At 42.5% G+C, this 19877-nt stretch overlaps 1 protein-coding gene across 1 annotated transcript in view; it reads right to left on the reverse strand.

Moving 5' to 3' along the window:
- Window positions 1-19877, reverse strand: part of LOC115061381 (partitioning defective 3 homolog) — a 344220-nt gene that overhangs the window by 99300 nt on the left and 225043 nt on the right. The window contains exons 18-19 of the mRNA XM_029529689.1: window positions 13968-14201; window positions 10761-10995 (exon numbers count right to left, since the gene is read on the reverse strand). Coding sequence (XP_029385549.1) covers window positions 10761-10995; window positions 13968-14201 — 469 coding nt within the window. The remainder of the gene's footprint in view (window positions 1-10760; window positions 10996-13967; window positions 14202-19877) is intronic.

A 19877-nucleotide genomic window follows, 5' to 3' on the forward strand; every position in this document is an offset into this window, starting at 1 on the left:
TGCAAAAGGGTTAAATGTATGTATGCATGTGAAGAATGTCAGTCTCAAAGAGACGCCGGGCTCTTTTAGGGTGGTATCCGATTCTACAAGCATTTCATTGTTTGCTCACAACATTATTTGTGAATGTGGATGCCTGTGAGTTTGTGTGGAGGAGGGTATGCCGGACTCTTAAAACACAGAGTTAATCCGCACTTATTGAGAAACCTCCTTTTTCAGTCCGAGAGACCAAACAGAATGCAGATGCAAAAAGCTGCAGTAACATTCAAGATGGTAAAATTATATCAGAGAGAATGGCTTATTTTGTCTGCCTTTAAACTAACAACTATCAGCATCACAGCAACTGTTGAACTGAATAAAAGCGTGTCTGTGTAGGATGTATTTATCGTGCTACTTCTAAATTCCTGAACACGTGTAGAGTTTGGGTGTTTCTTTGTCGGAAATACATTTCCAGCAAGCATTTATCACCGTGTGCAAATAATTAATATTTAAGCATTAGCAGTTACACACACGCATCTGTGCATGTGTGTGTATTTTATCTTTATGTGTGCGCTTGTATATCAAGGGACAGCTTGACGTGTCCATATTTCAAACTGCTTGTGCAATACAAAGGACGAGGCCCGGCCCAACATGATTGCCTTTAATGTTTCACATAAATCACTTTGTAATGTGTGTGTATGTGTGTGAGAGAGCAGGGGAAGTGTGTCGTTGCAGACATTCAAAGGAACGTTTCAAAACCCTGACACCACTGATTAAAGCCTCTCATTACAACACAAATAAACAGTCCAAACACATTCATACATCCATTTGTTAAAGCATATGAGTGCAGTGAGTGGAGAGTTTCTGAAGGACAATTCACAGAGAAACACTTAAGTGACTAAGTGGTAACTTCAGGTGGTGGGGTAAGCTCTGTGTGTGTGTGTTTGTGTGCGCGCACATGCGTATATATAGCCACTCCTGCAAATACTGTTATGTTATCTGAGTGGCTGACAGCTGTTCAACATGTAATCATGGCACACACCTTCTTTTTGACATTTACATACAAACACAAAACTTACAGGTTACAGAACACCTGTGGTAGGCACAACTCACACAAAGCAGACATACACCCTCTCTTCATACGCAGGGCATACGCACTCTAACACTCAGTGAAAGTGCAATCAACCTAACCCCACACAAATACATAAAAGGTGCGGGAATAGAGATGAGGAAATGGTTTCTCCCTGGAAGAGGCACAGTAGGTGGCTCAAGGCTGTGACCTAGATACAGTGTGGCATGCATTCCTAATGGGCCATTTCGATCAGCACCACTCTTTGCATCCTCCACCAGGCTCCTGCTGCAACCTTCAAATACAAAAATCTCAGCATTCTGCCAACACAGCAGCCAAAGTGTTCAAAGCTTTTAATGACACAAACCATGTCTGTGAGTGTGACAGCACCACAGTGGAACAATCCAAGTCAGCCTATAATTGTGGGACAAATGAACACACCTGGGGCGAAAGTCAGAGGAATCAGAGACTTCAACTGATTTCAAATAGCCTCCTTTCACCACCTACAATTTCAACCTATCAGGACATCCGAGTGAGGGGAAATACCTAATCATTTCCATCGTGGCATGAGATTACCTCTTAAGTTTGTTCATCAGGCCTCTTCTGTTTTGATTATCCCTGCTTCTTGCAATTGTCTCCCAACTAATTGACATGCTGATGGGTCTAAAGAAAGATGTGTTTTGTGACACTAGAATGCCTGATTTCCAAGATGCTCGCCTTAGGACAGGCAAGGGAAGAAGTGAGGGCAGATTCTCTGTCTCATAAATGTCAGGCTTTGAAAATACAAGCATGGACACACACCGGACCAAGCATTGGGTTTGAGCCCACTGATCCGTGATATACATTCCCCCAAGAGAAAGAGAGAGAGGTCATTCTGTCAATGCCACAATGAATCTCATGGGCTGCTCAGAGAAGGAGGAGGGTAGAGGGATATGGGTGGTGATATGGAAAAAAAAGAGGGAGGGAGTGACACTAATTGTGAAAAAAGTGACCGTGAAAGCGAGTGGGAATCCCATGGAATCTCAAGGAGAGTGGCTGTGCATCATTGACAGGGTTAGACAAATAACCCTGGACACGCCCCTTCTGTCTCCTGGCATTGTGCAGTTGGATGAAACTCTTGGTTCGCCAAAGCGAAATAAATCAGAACAGTGAGGGGCCAGAAGTATGTCAAATTATACATGCTGCATTAAGCATTTACTTCAAGTGAAGAAATCATTTATAAAACCTTACTACAATTACTGCAAGCAAATGAGGCAGGAAGATCAATAAGAAGATTTGCAGCCTCTACTCACATACATCCTGCAGATTATATTGTGTAAACTGAGTGAAAAATCATTCTTTACTGATTTAAGGCACAAAGGGGAGTTGCTTTATAGCATAGGGGAGAGTATGGGGTATTGGGAAAGATAAAACTCTTATGGTGACAAGGGAGTGAAAACCCGAAAAAATTATCAAAGAGGAGGTGTCGTCTCTGTGTCCAGGAGCTTCGGGGTTTAGATGCCAATGCTGTTCCATCCAAGACCCTTCAAAAAACGTAACTACATATTTGTTATTTTGATTGCACGATGAAGCTGGTTTGGACTTCCAGGGTCATTTCTGTAATTAATAATTACCTTTATTAAACCTAATGTTATGTAGAGTCTAATTTTGCCCTCAAAATGGCTCTGACTTGTCAAGAGCTCAACTCCTCTAGACCTCTGATGGTGAGATGTGGATCTGGAAGATGTGAGGTGGAGTTTCCATGGATCAGAGTGTTGTCGACCAGCACATCCCACAGATGCTGGTTTGGATTGAGATCTGGGGAATTTGGAGGTCAAGTCGACACACACTGAGAGAGGCCACTGCCATTAGGTGGATACTGTTTCCATGAAGGGATGTATTTGGCCTTAACAATGTTTGGATAGGTGGTACAAAGTAACATCCCACTTCTGGTACAGTAGCCCTTTGTTGGATCAAGCAATATGAGCCAGCTTTCACCCCCTATGTGCACCACTGACCCATGACCCAGCTCCCTGGTTTTCCTTCCTTCGACCGCTTCTGGTAGGTCCTGCCCCCTGCGGACCAGGAACATCCTACAGAGCTGCTGTGTTGGAGACACATACACTACAGATGGCTGAAAAGAACTGTAGTGGGAAACCTAATTTCAAGTCTGTAGTGTATTTTACCTTATATGGATGGAAGTCCTGTGGATGGTGGGCTGGAGAAGTTGAGACACAACAGGCTCAACCACACATCAAACAGTTCTGCAGTGAAAAATGTCAACTGCCCAGTTTTTTCATTTCATTTCAATCACTCACTTACTAAAGAACAAGGTGGGGGAGGGCACCTCACACCTCTTGATATGGAAGTGAGAACCTAATTAAGAATCCTTCAAGACAAGCACAGAGAGAAATGAAATCCACATTCAGCCCTGAAAAGAATATCCATTTTCTGACACGCTCACAGAAGAGCGACAACAAAGATCAGAGCAGGAGAGTGAGAAAGAGGTGAAAAACCAGGGGGGAAGAATAGACAATTACACTTTACACGCCGAACCCATGTCAGAGACATTGACAAAACAAGAGGAATACAGTTCCCAGCTTTAATTGATTGTCTTTGATGGAAATCAGAAGTGCAATTCAACATTGATTGATATTACCTCTGTTATTCAAAAGCTATTTTCCTGGCCCCTTTTCTCCCTTGCCTTTACGGTGATTGTCTCTCTCCCTCCACCCATCTTCTCACTCACATGCTGGAATCATGCACATAACAGCAGGTGGGAACGCAGTGGATAGAAGAGGTCATTTCAACCAAAGGCCTCTATTTCATTACATGCTAAGCCTGGTAGATTGGTGAGCAGACTAGCAATGAGTCTTACTGTAGCAGGCAGCGCACTTCATTTGCATAGCACATAGTGGGAAATAAATAGGTTTTCCCATGTGCATATCTTACTTCTGTCTCTGTAATATCAAGCATGCTTTGCATCTCTAAACCTGTTTATACTTCACTTCCTTCCCTTCCTTGGACCAAAACATACATTGTAATACAGTTTGTTAAAGACAGCGTTAGTGATCTATTTGTACTATTTAAAAAAAGACAAAATAGGATTGTGCCATTCTCAGAACCTTGTACGTGCTCTCTTAATGTTTTCTAATTATTTTCAAATCCAACTGTCCTCTGAGAGTTGACTCACGTTGATTGATCAAAGCGATCTGGGCCAGCATGTGTAAAAAAACACACAAAAAAAAATAATAAAATAAACATCAAAGTGGATTCAAAGTGAGAAAAACAACTTTTAAATAGAGGCGGGAGACTTAAGAAACATTGGATAGTTTTGGTTTGCAACATCAAGGTTGATGAAAGGCAAGAGGATGGAGAGAGGGGGAAAACTTATCAAATGGAAAGAGAGCGGAGAACGTCTTAAAGGTGAAGAAGAGAAAAGAAGAGGACAGGAGAGAAGAGAAAAGAAGCGCTTCATTGGTGGGTCTGGGTGTGAATCCACTGGGGTTGGATCATTAGTAGTCATAGGCCTGGTAGAGTATGGAGAGGTGCACTGCTACACTTAATTTGAGCTCTTTAATAACACACTTTATGAATTCAGTCATGTTTGCAGCCCTCTGCCTGAGACACAGCGTGAGAGACATTGGTGGATCTCATTTCAGGCCAACAAGATTTCAGATTCAATTAACTCCATCGTGCAACACCATGTCTTCTCACACTCACACACACACACACGCCTCCCCACTACCCCACTGCTTCAAGGTCTCTCTCTGAGCATTGCATGATCATTGGAAACCTAATTACTCCAGGGCCGTCTGATGGAGGCCCAGTGCTGCCCAATCATATTTGCATCGAGTGGCCTAAAGGAGAGGAAGTGCGGTTGGACAGTCAGTCCCCCTTCCCTCCCCCATGCTTGAAACAACCATTTCTCATTCTTCTATGGTGGTTAAAGTCATAAAACATTCTCTCCTCCCCCACCATAATCATATCACTCAGCCTCTATCCACGTCTAAGTGCTTCACCCGACCAGAAATTGACAGTGACATCAAATTTTTTGACACCAGGCACACAGCTGGGCTTGACTTAACCTGGCGTATGGAACAGTTTTGTTGTTTTAGCGTTTTCATCCCGTCGCTGCACTCTGTGATGGTGTTGCTAATCTTCTCAACGGGGGGCCTTGTTGTTAGTTGTTTGGCCCCCCGTTGGGCCTCTCTGGAACATGAGTGGCAGGGGAGTAATAGGATGTCACACTCTGAGGACATTTCTGTGCTCCTTTGTTTTTCCTGAGATGTTGAGAAAGCTCACTGCGTATAGTGGCCTCTTTGACATTATGTTTTTTTAGCTGTGTAGCATCTTGAAGATGATATTGAGGGATGATTTTGCGCATGACAAATATGCCAAAGATCATATGTGGCTGATTGTAATTTGGCCGGCTCCAGAGGCTCACCAAATGTTCAGCTGCATGAAAGTACCTCTAAAACTCACAGGAAGTCACCTTGTTGTCCATATGAACACTAGCAAAGCCATCTCTGTCACTGAACCCATTGAGCTGCTGTCTATTCTTGTCTCATCATCCATGATTTGTAACACATGTTTTTTATGTTAGCATCTTGGGCTGCATCACGCATGCTCTTCACGTCACGCCATCTGCCATCACTCTCATGTGAAGCTCCAGCTCAATGTCACGCCCCGTGGTTGCTTTTACTACCTCAGCACAGACAATGTGATGAGTGAGGTAGAGCAACAAGAACAATTATCATTTTCTCTCAGATCACATTTAGCAGATGTCAGAGCCCACATGTGGAGGCGGCTAATTGCTGTCTCCAAATCAACTGTGGTAAAATCCTACTGCATATGTGAGCATTTGTGGGTGTGATGGAGAAGGTGGAGGGGAGTGAGGATGGGTTATATAAAGGAAGTCTGTATGTTGATCAATCAACCATGCTTTCACCTGCGTGTGTGTGTATAAAAATCCAGGCTAATGTGCATGTGATGTTGGTGTACTAATGATCAAATCAGCTTGCCCACCATCAGCTGTTTACACCCACACAAGCAGAAAGAATCCTATAGTATAAAGAGCAGCACAGGAACACCCTAACTGCCTTCTCTCATGCTACAGTACACATAGACCTACTTTAATGGTGTGGCATCAATATTGTGGGCATACTCATACATACATAGAGACACACACACTGATGTGAATCCCCCACACTCCAGCTCCCCCGGTGTGCTAAAAAGTATTAAAGATATAAAGATAGAAAGTATCTCTACTCTCCATCTTTCCATGTAGCCTTGAGAGAAGCTGCAGCCACATGAAAGAGTCAGCAAACGGGGTCCCAAGAGTGATGTAGGATGGTTGTGGATGGGGTGAAAGGCTGTCACACCGAGTTGGATGATGGCTCGGTATGAGGCATGCCATTTATCAGATTGGTGGGGAGGGTAAGACTATGTGGGTGCGAGCAAGGATGAGATGCCAGAGCATAACAGAAACTTGCATGCTCTTTGAAACTGTGAATGTTAACATGCACACAAAAGAGTACTAAAAAAATTGCCAGCGATCCTCAGTCTTCCCTGCAGGCAGACAGTAGCACGAGCTTTCCTTCTTTCTTTTTTTTCTTTTTCACTCCCTCTCCCTTCCCTTTTCATTCCTTTCCCACTCTCTCGGTGCCCCAGTTCACTCCAGTGCACACAGCCCCACTCTCCCTCTCAGCCTGACCCAACCTCCCCGTCTCTTGCCCCTATTCCCCTTATCAGCCCTGCCTTCCATTTTTGCAGCATTCACACTCCTATTTTCCCTCCCATGCTGCTGTTTACCTTTCCGTCAGTAAGATGCATTTTCCTCACTCTACCCCAAACACATTTACAAACGTAATAGAATCGTTTATACATAGAAATAACAATGCACAGCAACATTCAAGTGATAGTTATAAAGGCACACTGCTAAATACTTATTTAATGAGTTTAATTAACCCATTCAAATATTGATTTTCTCTTTCTGTTAATAATTGAATACTCAGCCACATAATAAATGACCCAGATTTGGTATTTTTGTGCCACCAAACACAATGGTCTGCTGCACGCATAAATACATGAGGAGATGGGAGGTCAGTCTGTCACAGAGCAGATAATAACACCCCATTAGGCATGTTGAAGGGACTCTTGCAGGCTCGGTTGGGATATCATTGTCTGCTCGCATGCTAACAGAGCCCTGGGCATCTCTTCCGACATCTAAACAAAACTGATAGAATGGGAAAGTAATGATCACATGCTCTCCAGTAGAAGGGAGATGGAAAATCACATACAGTAGTTTGGGGGTTAATCCGCCACTTTGCATCATCCACCATCGTAATAAGCTCAGATGTGGACACAGTCATGCATGCGTGCAACAGAAAATCCTTGAACTAACATTGATGCCAAGGTGCCTTGGGCTAAATTCTTATCCGTTTGCATGCATGCACATTGTTACCCATTCATAAGGTAATAAGATATTTATAACTATAAATGACTGTATACCGGAGTGTCTGTCATTCTATAAGCAGTGTAGAGTGACTCCTCATAGGCAGGGTTGTGCAGCAATGAAATTCGTTTCCATCACATGCTTGCAAACTTTCACACTCTCTTGCACTCACAGTATTTATCTCAGTCTCTGGCTTGATTCTCCCTCTTGCTGTGTATATTAGGCCATCCTCCTTTCCCCTGGCTCTGATGTTAATGCACTCCCAATCAGGCTGTCCATTAAGCGGACGTGCAATACACGTTCATCAGGCCGTCCAAGACCCTGCATGCAAATGAACTAAAATTGCATAGAGCTGCAAACTCCTTGAAATCTCCTTAGAGGGAGAAGGTGAGTGTAAGACATGCATGTGTGAGAAATGCAGGAAGGAGTGAGTGCCTGCCTGTCCATTTTATGCAAATGAAAAGCACAGAGACAAGTACTGCAAAGGATTAACCTAATCAGGATGTCTTTTTGATGTTTTCATGGTTTGGTGAGACACTCGCTTATGAAACTCTTGAATGTAAATTCTATCCATGATCCATAAGCCTGGGAGCGTTTACTTACTTTCAGCCTTTTTCATGCACAGAAAACTTCTTTCTGACATCACTGTCAAAACTTTTGCAAGAGTCGCTAGAAATGAGACAACAGATCTATCACTTTTTTTCTTCCTCTCTTCCCTTTTGACCGCTGGGCTATTCACATCACTCCATTTGGTTTTTTACAAAAAAAAAATTAAATAAAAGTTTGCTATTGTATCCTGTGGGATGCATCCCTTTTCACCTCACTTCTCTGCCATCTCTAACTCTCTAAACCTGTTCAGTGTATTGTGAGGAAGAAAGAAGAGAATAGAAAGGGACAGTGTCAACGTGGGTGGGAGAGCTACAGTTTTGAGTTGAAAAATGTTTCAGGTATCAACAAGGAGTAGGAGTCACAGAATGACAGAAAGATAGACAAAGCATGAGAGCTGAAGAGACAAGCTGCTTCGGGAGGCTGCCTCTTTGCATCCAGGAGATGCAGGGCCTGGTGTTAAATGCACGAAGCAGGGGTGAGTGACAGCAAGGCCTACCACATGCCAAATCTTTCGTGGCACTGGCACTCGAAGATAATGAAGAACGATGATGAGGCACAGCAAGGGCCCAGATGCAAGCCTCAAATGGCCGGTAGCAACTTACTGGGCCGAGCCCACTCAAATACAGTTTGCTGACTTTGCTGATTCTATGGCTCAAATTTCCTTTCATTTCCTAAACCAGCGTGTTTCTTTGTGCGCACCCCATGAAGTGTAACTTTGCATATGTGCTAACACTTGACGTGCAAAAGAATTTGAGCCTGACAATGCCACAGGGTGTAATGACAGTTAAGTGTAAAAAACAAACAAAACAAAAAAAGAAACAAACACAATTGTGAAAATAATGGAAAATAAGGAAGCTCTCCACATTCCTCAATCGTGACCTCAAAACACACTTGTCATCTATATTGTTTATTACTGAGCTGTGTGCCACAATACGCTAACTAATCCCATTAAACTAATCCACATGAAAACAACTTACAGCACAAGAGCGGCTCACACTTTCTCCACCATTAATCTATGCCATATTCAAATGTACATTGAAATTATTAATTTGTCTCACCCTCTAATTTTCCTCATGGCAGAGGATACTGAATGGATACCCGCAGGATGTTTATTTTAATTTTGAGTCTTTTAGCATGTTACTCTCACTTTTATACACAGCGTGCAGTCCAGACCAGCGTTAGTACTTTACTGCAGGACTGTTGTTTTTGCGAATTAGTTGTCATGGTTCAGCTCTGTTTTACTCCAGGCTGGAAGACTAAGCTAACAACCAGAACATTTGCCAGTGAAGATGTGTTAGTTGTCTTTGTGTTTGTGCCTCTTTGACACCATGCAGTTAGCCCAGGTGAGTTGGCCTGTGTTGGTGTGTTGGGTTTGTTTGAGTATAGGGCTGTTCAGGTGAGTTTAATTGCTGAATCTGCTAGTATAGCTTGTTTTGCCTCCACCGCCTGCACCCTCTATACTTTCATGCCCCCTACCCGAACATGGGTCTGTATCCCATTCCTACTTTTATCTCCAACTATTCTATTTCTCCCCCCTACCCGAACTGGGGTCTGTATCCCCACCCCGCTTTCACTGGTGCAGTTGGTGAGAGGTTAGAGTAGTAGACATTGGTGCTGTTTGAGGTAGTTGTCTTTGTGTGAGGAACGGTGATGGCTGGCATTAGGGGGTGACTCTGGGACGCCAGTGTTCACGGTCTAGCCTCTTGGAGGTGTTCTGGGCCTAACTAGATGAAACACTGACGAAAGGAGGTTCCCACCTGATGACCCCAAAGACATGATAGTTATCACCGCTCACTGGCCTAGTTGGATATTATCTGTATGGCACATAGAGCAGGGTGAACGTTTGTTGCTAGGAAGGTAATCAATGAGTCTGGTCCATTTTTTGTCGCATAAGTTTCTTGTTTTTTCTAAATTACTCCAGGCTGGAAGACTAAGCTAACAACCAGAACATTTGCCAGTGGAGGTGTGTGGTTTGAATTTGCCTCCAACTTCTGCGGGTACATAAAGTGATAACACAATATAAAAGACTTTCAGCAGGTGTGAGTACAGCTAAATGAAATAAACTGATATTGCCTGAGAACATTTATTTTTAAACTGATGAATATTATAGGCTGTTGAGAGCAGAATCATGCAGCCTTTCTTAGCCTCCAAAGGCAGTCTGCCCCTGGAACTTTGCAACCGTGTGATGAGGCAGCCGCTGAGAATACCAATGACACGCAGTTATTCCAGTCTGCAGTCAATTTTATCATTTCCAAAGGCCTTTTATCCCTGGAGCCAAATCACAGCTCCCACATTAGCACTGGTACAGGCCCTGAACATTGTCTGCTGGTTAACAAATGCTGAGCCTGTTTGCATAGGAGGGGTGTGCACATAGGTTCATGAATTAAACATGTTGCCCTTATTAAAAATAATCTGGCTCAAAAGTGCCAGAGGCCCTTGAGGTCGATAACCCACCCTCCCCTCCATCCACTCTCTCCATCTCATAAGGTTCAAGGAGAAAGGTCCCTGATTAACACTGGCAACATCCGAAGAATGCATTCAAATCCAATGGCCCATGTGTTGAATGGAATTAAATAAAGCAGATTGGAATTGGAGTTCAGGACTACCAAGAGGAGAGAGGAGGAGGGATGGTTGGTTTAGGAGAGCTGAGCAGCGCTGTCTTATTCTTACCTGAACATATCGCCGAGTCCTTTCAGCATGCTTTTCTTGGCTTTGATCTTGCCCTTTTCTTTGTCATCTTTATCCCGTTCTGGTTTCTTCTTTTCCCTTCCTCCAACCTTGTCCCAATCTTTCCGTCTGTCATCCTTGGAAATGTTGCCATTCAGCCCAGAGCCCACAGTCAGGTCACCGCTGGTGGACACTGACTCCCGACCTGAGCGGGAACTTCCCTCTGTGTCCTCATCCACTGGAGTGAAGAGATAAGGAGGACGGAGCAGGTGGTAAAAGGAGAAATTGAGAGGGAAGGAGATGAACAAACAAAGTGAGAAAATAAAATGCAATGAAGGCAGACAAAACCTTGTTTTATTGTTACTTGTTTCCCTATATATTACAAAAGCTGTGTTTGAAATCAGCACATAACACTTTTTTTTTTTTTTATCATTCACAAAGACACACTTTTTTCTTTGCAACATCACAACAGATAAACCATTAAAAGAAAGTTGTGTCCCACAAGGTATGGTAGCTTTGAACAAAACAAACTGAATTCAACCGTCTCATTAGAGCAGAATATATTTACATTGCACATCCTTTGAGAGTAATATTCAGTTGAACATATTTTCACTTAGCTGAAAGGCTGACATTTTCAAGTGTGCACATTTCACACAGCTCACAAGAGAACCTTCTTTCTTTGCTCCCCTGTTTCACTTGCATTTCATATAAAAGCATCATGAGCATATAGTGGATGTTTTAAGCGTAACATGAATCTGGTTATACATTTACATCTGAACTCATTTAAACCTAGACATGAAATTGAAACCAAACTCCTTAGGAGATGTGGGGTTGATTAAACTCAAAGTTTCCATCACATCTAATCAGAACTGATGTGGAAAATGTAATTAATCTGTCAGTAATTATACAGTTAAATAATCCTGAAAAAGGCTCCTGGGGATCTAAATGGCAAATGTGGTATATTCCCCAATCTGCATAGCTCCTGTCTACCGTATATCTCTGGCTCTGAGGCAAGAGGTAGATGTCCTTCAGATTAGAACTTATTACAGTTTTGCATGTCATCTAACTTTTGCCTTTGATGGAGGAGAGAAAAGCGTTTATCATGTGAAAAAAGGGAAGGGAGACCATAATGGATTTTCAGCATACCAGATGATGCGTACTATGGGAAGGAGGAGCTGCGAGACTCCCATTTCTAGGATGAACAGTGGGATTTGTTTTCTCCTGTGATCTGCAGATATCACTTTTATTTTATTTATTTATTTATTTATTTTTTCATCTGCCATCTCAGAGGGAATTACTGTGATGGAATGTCAACATGAGGTGCTGTATTGCAGGAACAGAGAGAGGGCTGGCAGCTTAAACCCGCTCAATTATGTAGCTCATTGCTGTGTGTAGCCCTTCCCTTCCTTCTCTCCACCTCTAGAAATATGGGAGCAGGTTGTGGATAAGTATACCAATTTTATCACTCAAACCGCCTGCTTATCATCCACTTAGGAGCAACAGTAGCGAATGGCAGCTGTGAGCTGTGTTTCGCTATTTAAATGACTAAACTAATGCTGCTGCTGCTTAACGATACCACCCTGAGGGCAGTGGACACAAGTGTTTGTTTGCCTGTGTGTTTATGTTTGTGGCCAGATTCTTCACATACTTAGTCTTAGAAATGTCCCATAGAGAGAAAATAGGAAGGGCAGACTATTCAGTGCAGTATTTGCTTTTGTTTTGAGTCTTTCAAATAAAGCTAGACAGAAAAAGAAAAAAAAGTCCTTCATTACTGGACAGCAAAAAGTGAGATCGTCAATTTCATGGATGTGAACAGAAAATTACTTCTCAAATGACAGCAGTAGCACTGACAGAAGCATTGGGAGACTGAAATATAATTTGAGGAGACAGACGTTTTGTCACTTTAGTAAAACTCCCACCATTAAACTTTTTCATAATCAAGGATATGTCAGGTAGCCTGTCAGTAAAGGTTATGACAGAAAAGTAAAACAAAGGAATGCGATTTTGCCCTATGCTGCAGTTTGTTTGTTTGTTTGTTTTTTTTTTCCCTTTCCTCAAACAATGCAACATGGAACAGCATAGGGTGAGGGAGGAGGTTACATTTTTCCCAGCAGGATATCTTTGGGGACACATTTTCTTTAGGTGATGCCACTTTCTTATTTTATGTAAATAAAAGCCTGGGAGCAGAGGAAGGCAGAGGCTTATCTGTCAACTTTGACTATTAACCTCAGTGACGAGCACAGACTGGCTGCTTTTATCTAAATTGAAAAACAGAGTTATTTGAATATCATGAGGGAGAATGCAATATACCGCGGCAGGGGAAATCGGTCGCTTTCCCCATTTTTCTTTGCGGAGATAAGACTGTATTTAGTGGCATGCCGACAGAGCTTATGAGAACAAAGTGTTTCAGGCAAATAATTCCTTCTTTCTCAAATGTCCCTGCAGCTCTTTTAATGGAATCCTTTAATGGTTAATGGAAATTTATATCTGGTGATTACTCTTGTAGTGTTGCAGTGTTATTACCTGCCGCAAAACATAAGACGGCTGCCTCTCCATATCCAATACATGACTTTTTGTCATCAAATACCAAGCAGGAATGGATATATCTGCTCAAACAGAAGGCGGCGTGTCTTTCTCCTAAGGCAAAGTGATTTTGGTTTTGAGCTGCAGTTGAGGGACGTGTAAAAAAAATAAATAAATTGGAGGAAACCCGGGAAGGTTGGAAGGTATATCCTGCCAAAACTAACTGTGCCAGACTGAAGCAAAGACATTTCATTCCTGAGCATTATAAATGTCATTACACATACATATAAGATGAAATGAATACAGCAGAGGTCTGGCATGTAGCAAACTTCAGAATTTTTTTCCTCACGTGGACCCTGAAAAACATGGCAGTGTACTTCAACAATTTTACTAAACATGAGCCATGTATGTATTAATGAGTGAATAACCTAGACATTTATTGCAGATGTGCTTTGTGACACAAAGACAAACATCTCTCTCGTGAGTGAGGGTCCCTAACTTAGTTTAGTTGGGGGTGAATCCTGCCACTTTAAGCAGGGGGGAGTATTGTTGAGTTGGCCTATTTTACACTAGGTATTCTTGCTAATAATCTGTTAATGTCTTCATTGTACATGAAATAATGAGACAGTTTTGGGCACATCACCCTGGATCTCTGAATAAGCACAAGTTCTTTGTCTGAACACTCACATATCTCCATGCTGTTCTCTTCCTCTGCCGCTGTGACACCAGGATTTTCATATGATTTGTCGATTGCAGCTCGGAAGCTCTCATTGCAGCCGCGACTCCTGACAATCCGCGAGCGAGGCCTGTTAACGTTTATCTCGCTGTTCAGTGTTGCCTCGGCAACAGCCGTCTGGAGACTTTCCAGGGAGCTGGACTTTTTCAAGCCCAGCGAGGGGCCGACCTCTTGGCCTGCAGAGCCTATGGAAAGAGGAAACCACGCAAGTGAATCCAGCAGACTAATGGATTGTGACTCTAACTCCCCACCAATCCCAACCTAAAACTTATCATCATGGAGCTCATTGCATGACAATGAATCATTTACAATTTGCTAATTTCGTATGAAATGATGTTCCATGCCACACTTGGCAGGCAAAGAGAAAGTGTGAGTGTGGCAATTAACGTGAAAAACAAATGATGCCATTGCCTGGCCAATGGAGTGTGTGAAATATGAGGAGAGTATTACATCTTCACTGAGACATTTTCCTATTGAGAATTATAATTCAACCTTTGTTCTTGTGTCTGCCGAGTAAAATTATATGGCTGAAACGTAATGCATATAAATGAAATATCAAAAACAGCAATGTAGCACAGCACCAGAGTGATTATAGTGTTCAGACCTAAAACTATTCCCACAGGTGTACCTCGCTCTGCTCTCTCTTTCTCTAACAGAAAGCAAGGACAAAAAGGCGGAAGGCATATAGACTAAACAAATCCATTCATTTCCAACACCATTCTGTTGTATTCACCAGCTCATCTTAGTGCAAAGAGCATCTTCCAGCGGTAATCTTTACTACCACAACACAAATGCAGGACCAACAACCTGCTCTGTGATCAGTCCTATGTTGATTCACCATGATTAGAATCACCACATTTGTTGACAGAGGCCACCAGCAGAACAAAACCAGCACACTGCAAATTTTCCCACTGCATTGTCTTCATGTGTGCTGCACATGGCAATGAGACACGGGACAGAAATGGCATTACGCAGCAATACATTGTTTACTTGTTTACTTCGAAAACGCTGCTGCAGAAATTACAGCTGTCATATTATATTTGTTCCACTGACAGGTAAACTCTGCACATGATAAAAACAACAAGCTTTTCATCAAGCCTTTTTGCAAGGGAGCTAATGAGAGCAGATCTTCCACAACAAAATCTTTAAGAAAACCTGCTTTGACCGAATGTCTGTCAGTTCTCCCTGTCTCCCAGTTCTACCTTAGTTACTAGTGGGTAAACAAACAGCATGGCCTCCTTTATTCTACCACGATTCAGCTTGTCGCATGGTGATATCGATGTAACGAAATGGATTTCTGAATATGTGCAAGTGAAGCCTTGTTAGATGTAAACTTCTGCAGAGGAAACAATAAGTAGCAATGGATAAACTGTTGATTCAATTACTTTGGCAGCCTCACTGATTCTCTCAGGACATCGCACATGTCGAAGAGATCTGGACAGAGCAGCACAGTGCCTTTATGACTCCCCGTAGACCACATAGACCCTCCACATATAATGAATGCTGCCGTTTCCTCTGTGGTTTCGTATGCTGTAAATAAAGGTCTCCAGCAGCTTTTGCTGTTGGTTCTCAATAAGGTCGTGTCTCCTAGCACCTCTGAATACAACACACACAGACAAATATTGGGTGTACATGTTTGTATGTGCATGTCCCGTGCAGGAACTTCTCAATATTCACAAGCTCACGTTACAGACACACACACTTCTGTCATCTAACATCAACATGATTCTTGACATGTTTAAAGCTCTGTTTAAAGTGGCCTTAATGAGGCATGAGGTACTGCTGCTTGCTGATCACAGTGGATCTTTTGAAGCAGGGTAGACCAAAAAAATAAACCCCCATCAGAGAACGAAAACTATTTGGGACTGCAACATGGAGACCTAGGAACACAAGGAACACGTTTTAGTGCGTGATGGATTAGTATAGGACAAGAGGAAAGATGGAGCAATGTTAAAACAAAGGCTTAAAAAGCAGAGAGAAAAAAAGGCCGCACTGTGCAGACACACATATATGCTGCTACCGTTATCGTCATTTTACCAATGGCAGCTTGTCTCTTTTGTTGGCTCAACACCTTTGCTATTTTCTTCTTGATCCCTTAACCAATAAACCTGCAGCAGTTCACTTGTGATTAACCCGCCAGTTCAAACATTTGTCTATTTCTTGTTAAAGACAAATATAGGAAGGAACAGTGCTGACTGATTTCTTATTTCAGTCAGGAACTTAAACTTTTCCCACTTCTAGGATCATTTCAGGTCACAAGGACACTTGTGTCTTTGCTGTGCTTGCTACCAATGCACCTTTACTAAAGGGCGTGTCTGTCATTGGTGGCTGCTATAGATCTGGTGTGAAAGAAGTCAGATAGGCTAAAAGGTCAGCTGTTATCAATGGTGTTGGGTTTCTGGACTGGTAAATGTATTGCTATGCATTTAACAGACCACTTCTCTTTCCTTTTCGTCAATGTTAATAAAAGTGTCCAATCCCCTGAGATCCTGGACTCAATCCAGGAAGTACCATTCCAAATAAATGAACACCAATCCTCTAATGCTGCATCCTTTTTAGTGGGAAGAGCACATATGTGTGCCTTCAGGCTGCATCAGACAGTAAAATGAAACTTTACTGTGAGCCACAAATGTCTTTGGGGTCAAAAGCTCTCAGACTGCAAGAGTGGAAGATTTGTTTTACTGCTCTGTTCATCAGATGAGAAGGAGCATTTCTGATTAGGATGACAAATTTTAATGCCAGGTAAACATAAAAGGCCTTACAAGACCAAGAGAATGCAAGTAAAAATCATGTAATTCACTTGTTCAGAAGGAGTAATCTCATCATGGTAAGGACAAGGTAAGGACAGCCTGCAGAAGAAATATATTATAAAGGAAACAGAAGCACAGATACAGCATAGCTGGGAAATGGGGTATTTTTTCTTACTTTGTGGATAAAACACAATCAACTCAGGACAAATGTCATGCAAATTCTGGGGCTTTTGAACCTTATGCATGAAGCCTCCCAACAGTGGACATGTGGAAGCCAGGGTGCATGTGTGACACAATGGAATTTGCACGTTAGAGCCGCACAGGATGCAACAGTTCAAGGGAACACAAATGACATCTGCTGTACTTGGAAAAAGGGAATTATCTTCCCGCTTGGTATTCCACACCACGCTCCCTCCTAACCATTGTTTCTAGTCATTGTGGTGAATGACTGAGAGAAGCATAAAGACAAAGAGAATTGGAGAGTGAAGCAAAGGGAGAGCTTGCCCATAGACCCCGGCTGCCTCAAACCTGCCTTTGTTTTCATCAGAAGCAGCCCTGACTCTCCTGGGGGAGTTTGACAGACAGCTCTCTGTATGCCAGTCTATTATGCGATTCCTATCACACAACAGAAGCCTCGGTTCCTCTGCTCCTCATCTCCCTCTTATTCAGAGGGCTGAAAATACATATTCCCCCATTGCACACAGACACAAGTTTGTCTCTCCCCACACGTCTGGCGCAGAAATAATAATAATTAAAAAAAAAAAAAAATCACTCTAATGAAATACAGAAAGAAAGAAAGACAATCAAACCCAATACAAGCAAAGAGCGCCTGGAATTTTGTCATGGCCGGAGACAAAAATGGCCAACGCTCCCTGTGTTCCTTTGCCAGATTAAGGGCAAGGACAGTGCCTTTGCCATTAAATTAAAGAGGGTAGGTATGGCAAACCCAATGAATAAATCAGCAGCAGTTATTACAGGGACAGGAGTCCATAGTATAATTAGAGCAGCTAAAACTAGCTCCCCAGCCATTATTCACCACAGGTCCTTGCATGTAAAGATCTGTGTACAGACAGGGGCTCCATTACACATAATTTATTCAGAGAGTCAGGGCTTTAAGCAGGGTGGTAAAAGGGTAATTATGTTAAAAATAGCCTCCAAGGTGGTCGTGGGAAGGCCACCTCCAGGTATCCCACTGGAAGTGAGGCATCCCTGGGTGGGCCAGGCTCCTATGTCTCTGCCAGTTGTGGATCATTAGCCTGACAGAGGACGTCCTCTGTGTGCCGAACATGTGTCACAAAGGAATAACCATTACCTGGATGTGTGGTTTATGTCTCAATCAAGGATGCTGGATACAGTGGTGCATTTGTGTGCTTTTATCAACCCAATAATTTCATACTTATATGTGCATACTATGTTCCTAATGTGCCTACCCCCTTGGCTAGCGGAGCTATTAATATGCAGCGCTAGGCAACTCTCATGCCAAGCCTGGCAAACCTTAGTTCTGCAACTGACATAGCTGGAACTGAAACTTAACTCTAATTTAACATTTCATTGACTTACCTACGTCACTCTCTTGATCTGTTTTGTTTTTCTTTACATTTTTCCTGCATGCTACAGTGTGAAACAAACAAATATGCACAACGTTTCTCAAAGAGTCCTGTACACAACAGGTGCTGAGCATGTCGTGACCCAGCGATCATCTAATTCTATGATAATCTAATGGAGTATGTGTACTCTAATGTGCAGCAAAGAGAGTTCAAGGCAGCTTGACTATGATGGATCAATTGCAGGTAGCTGAAGAGGCCAACTGGCAATGAATGGCCCTGCACTGAAAATGCCACTTCATTGCATGGCTTTCTCTAGCCCTCCACACCTCCTGGAGTAATGAGTGTTTTCTTCAATCATTTGCTCTGCAGAACGAGCACAATGGCACAGGTTCCCACATTAGTTGCCAAGTTTCTATTCAACACCATGCAACTCCCTCACAGCGATATGAAAACCTTCTTTTGATCATGCTGCAATTACCTCAAACAATGCTCTCTGGCATATGCATCTGACTGTGCCAAGCTCACACAGTCAGTAATACTTGGTTATGGGCTGGTTATAGAGAACGACTTCAACTGCTTTTCCAATCTCTATTAGTGATCCATGGACCCTGCTAAACAATCATAATGCTCCATTGTAATAATGGTGGCAATGCATTGAGCTTATCCTGGCATGGTTGCTTACCTCCATTGGTCCTTGTGCTGTAGTTAATCTCATCTGCTACTATTAAAAAGCATAAAAAAGTGTGAGTGGTTAGTGTTTTCTGTCCCATTTTAGTGTGCACATGCAATGCAGAGACAGAATCAGAAAGTGTAGGCAGATACTGAACTATTTGAGAAGAGTGATCTAAGTGGAGCAGATAGCACAGCCCAATGCAACAGCCTGTCAATCATGACACTTACAAGGCAAAGCGGCTGGAACGTGTTAACATATTACTGTCAGCAGTAGCACCTCATGTCTCTTTCTTTTATCTTTCCTCCATCACTCAGCTTTGGTACCCATCTTAATGGAATTGAACTGCGAAATGCCTGACCAGTTCAGCATATTTCAACAATGATAGGCTTTAAAGTCATGAAATCCATCTGCTTATGTGATTTGGGAGTACATGAACAGGAATAAAAGACGGACAAAAATACCTGGTGGCTGACCTGGTCTATAGGGTGTTGGATTGTTGGGCATGTTGACAACTTGGTCGGAGAGGTTTTGAAAGATAAGGATAATGTTACTGAGGTATTAGTATGGAGAAGAGGAAAGCTTGCACTGCCTCCTTCACATATCTTCCAAAGACTCATCAATGTCCAACACTGAGTCAAAGATGACGCTTAAGGGTAAACGTGGGTAATATGTTCTGTGGCTCGTTTAATTCTCTACTCTATTACACATTACCCATAGGCCATTCCTCATTGTGTGCCTTTGATGTAATAATTTCATTAAAATAATCACTATACTATAGCAGTGTGTACCTCTGAGATAAATGGAATGTATCTGTTATTAGATAGGTCACAATCCCAATCTGTAGTTTTCATTCTGAACACATATGGTAAAGCTTGTGGTCCATGTATTGAC

This window comes from Echeneis naucrates, chromosome 20 (genome assembly GCF_900963305.1).
Source record: "Echeneis naucrates chromosome 20, fEcheNa1.1, whole genome shotgun sequence".
NCBI classification, from domain to species: Eukaryota; Metazoa; Chordata; class Actinopteri; order Carangiformes; family Echeneidae; genus Echeneis; species Echeneis naucrates.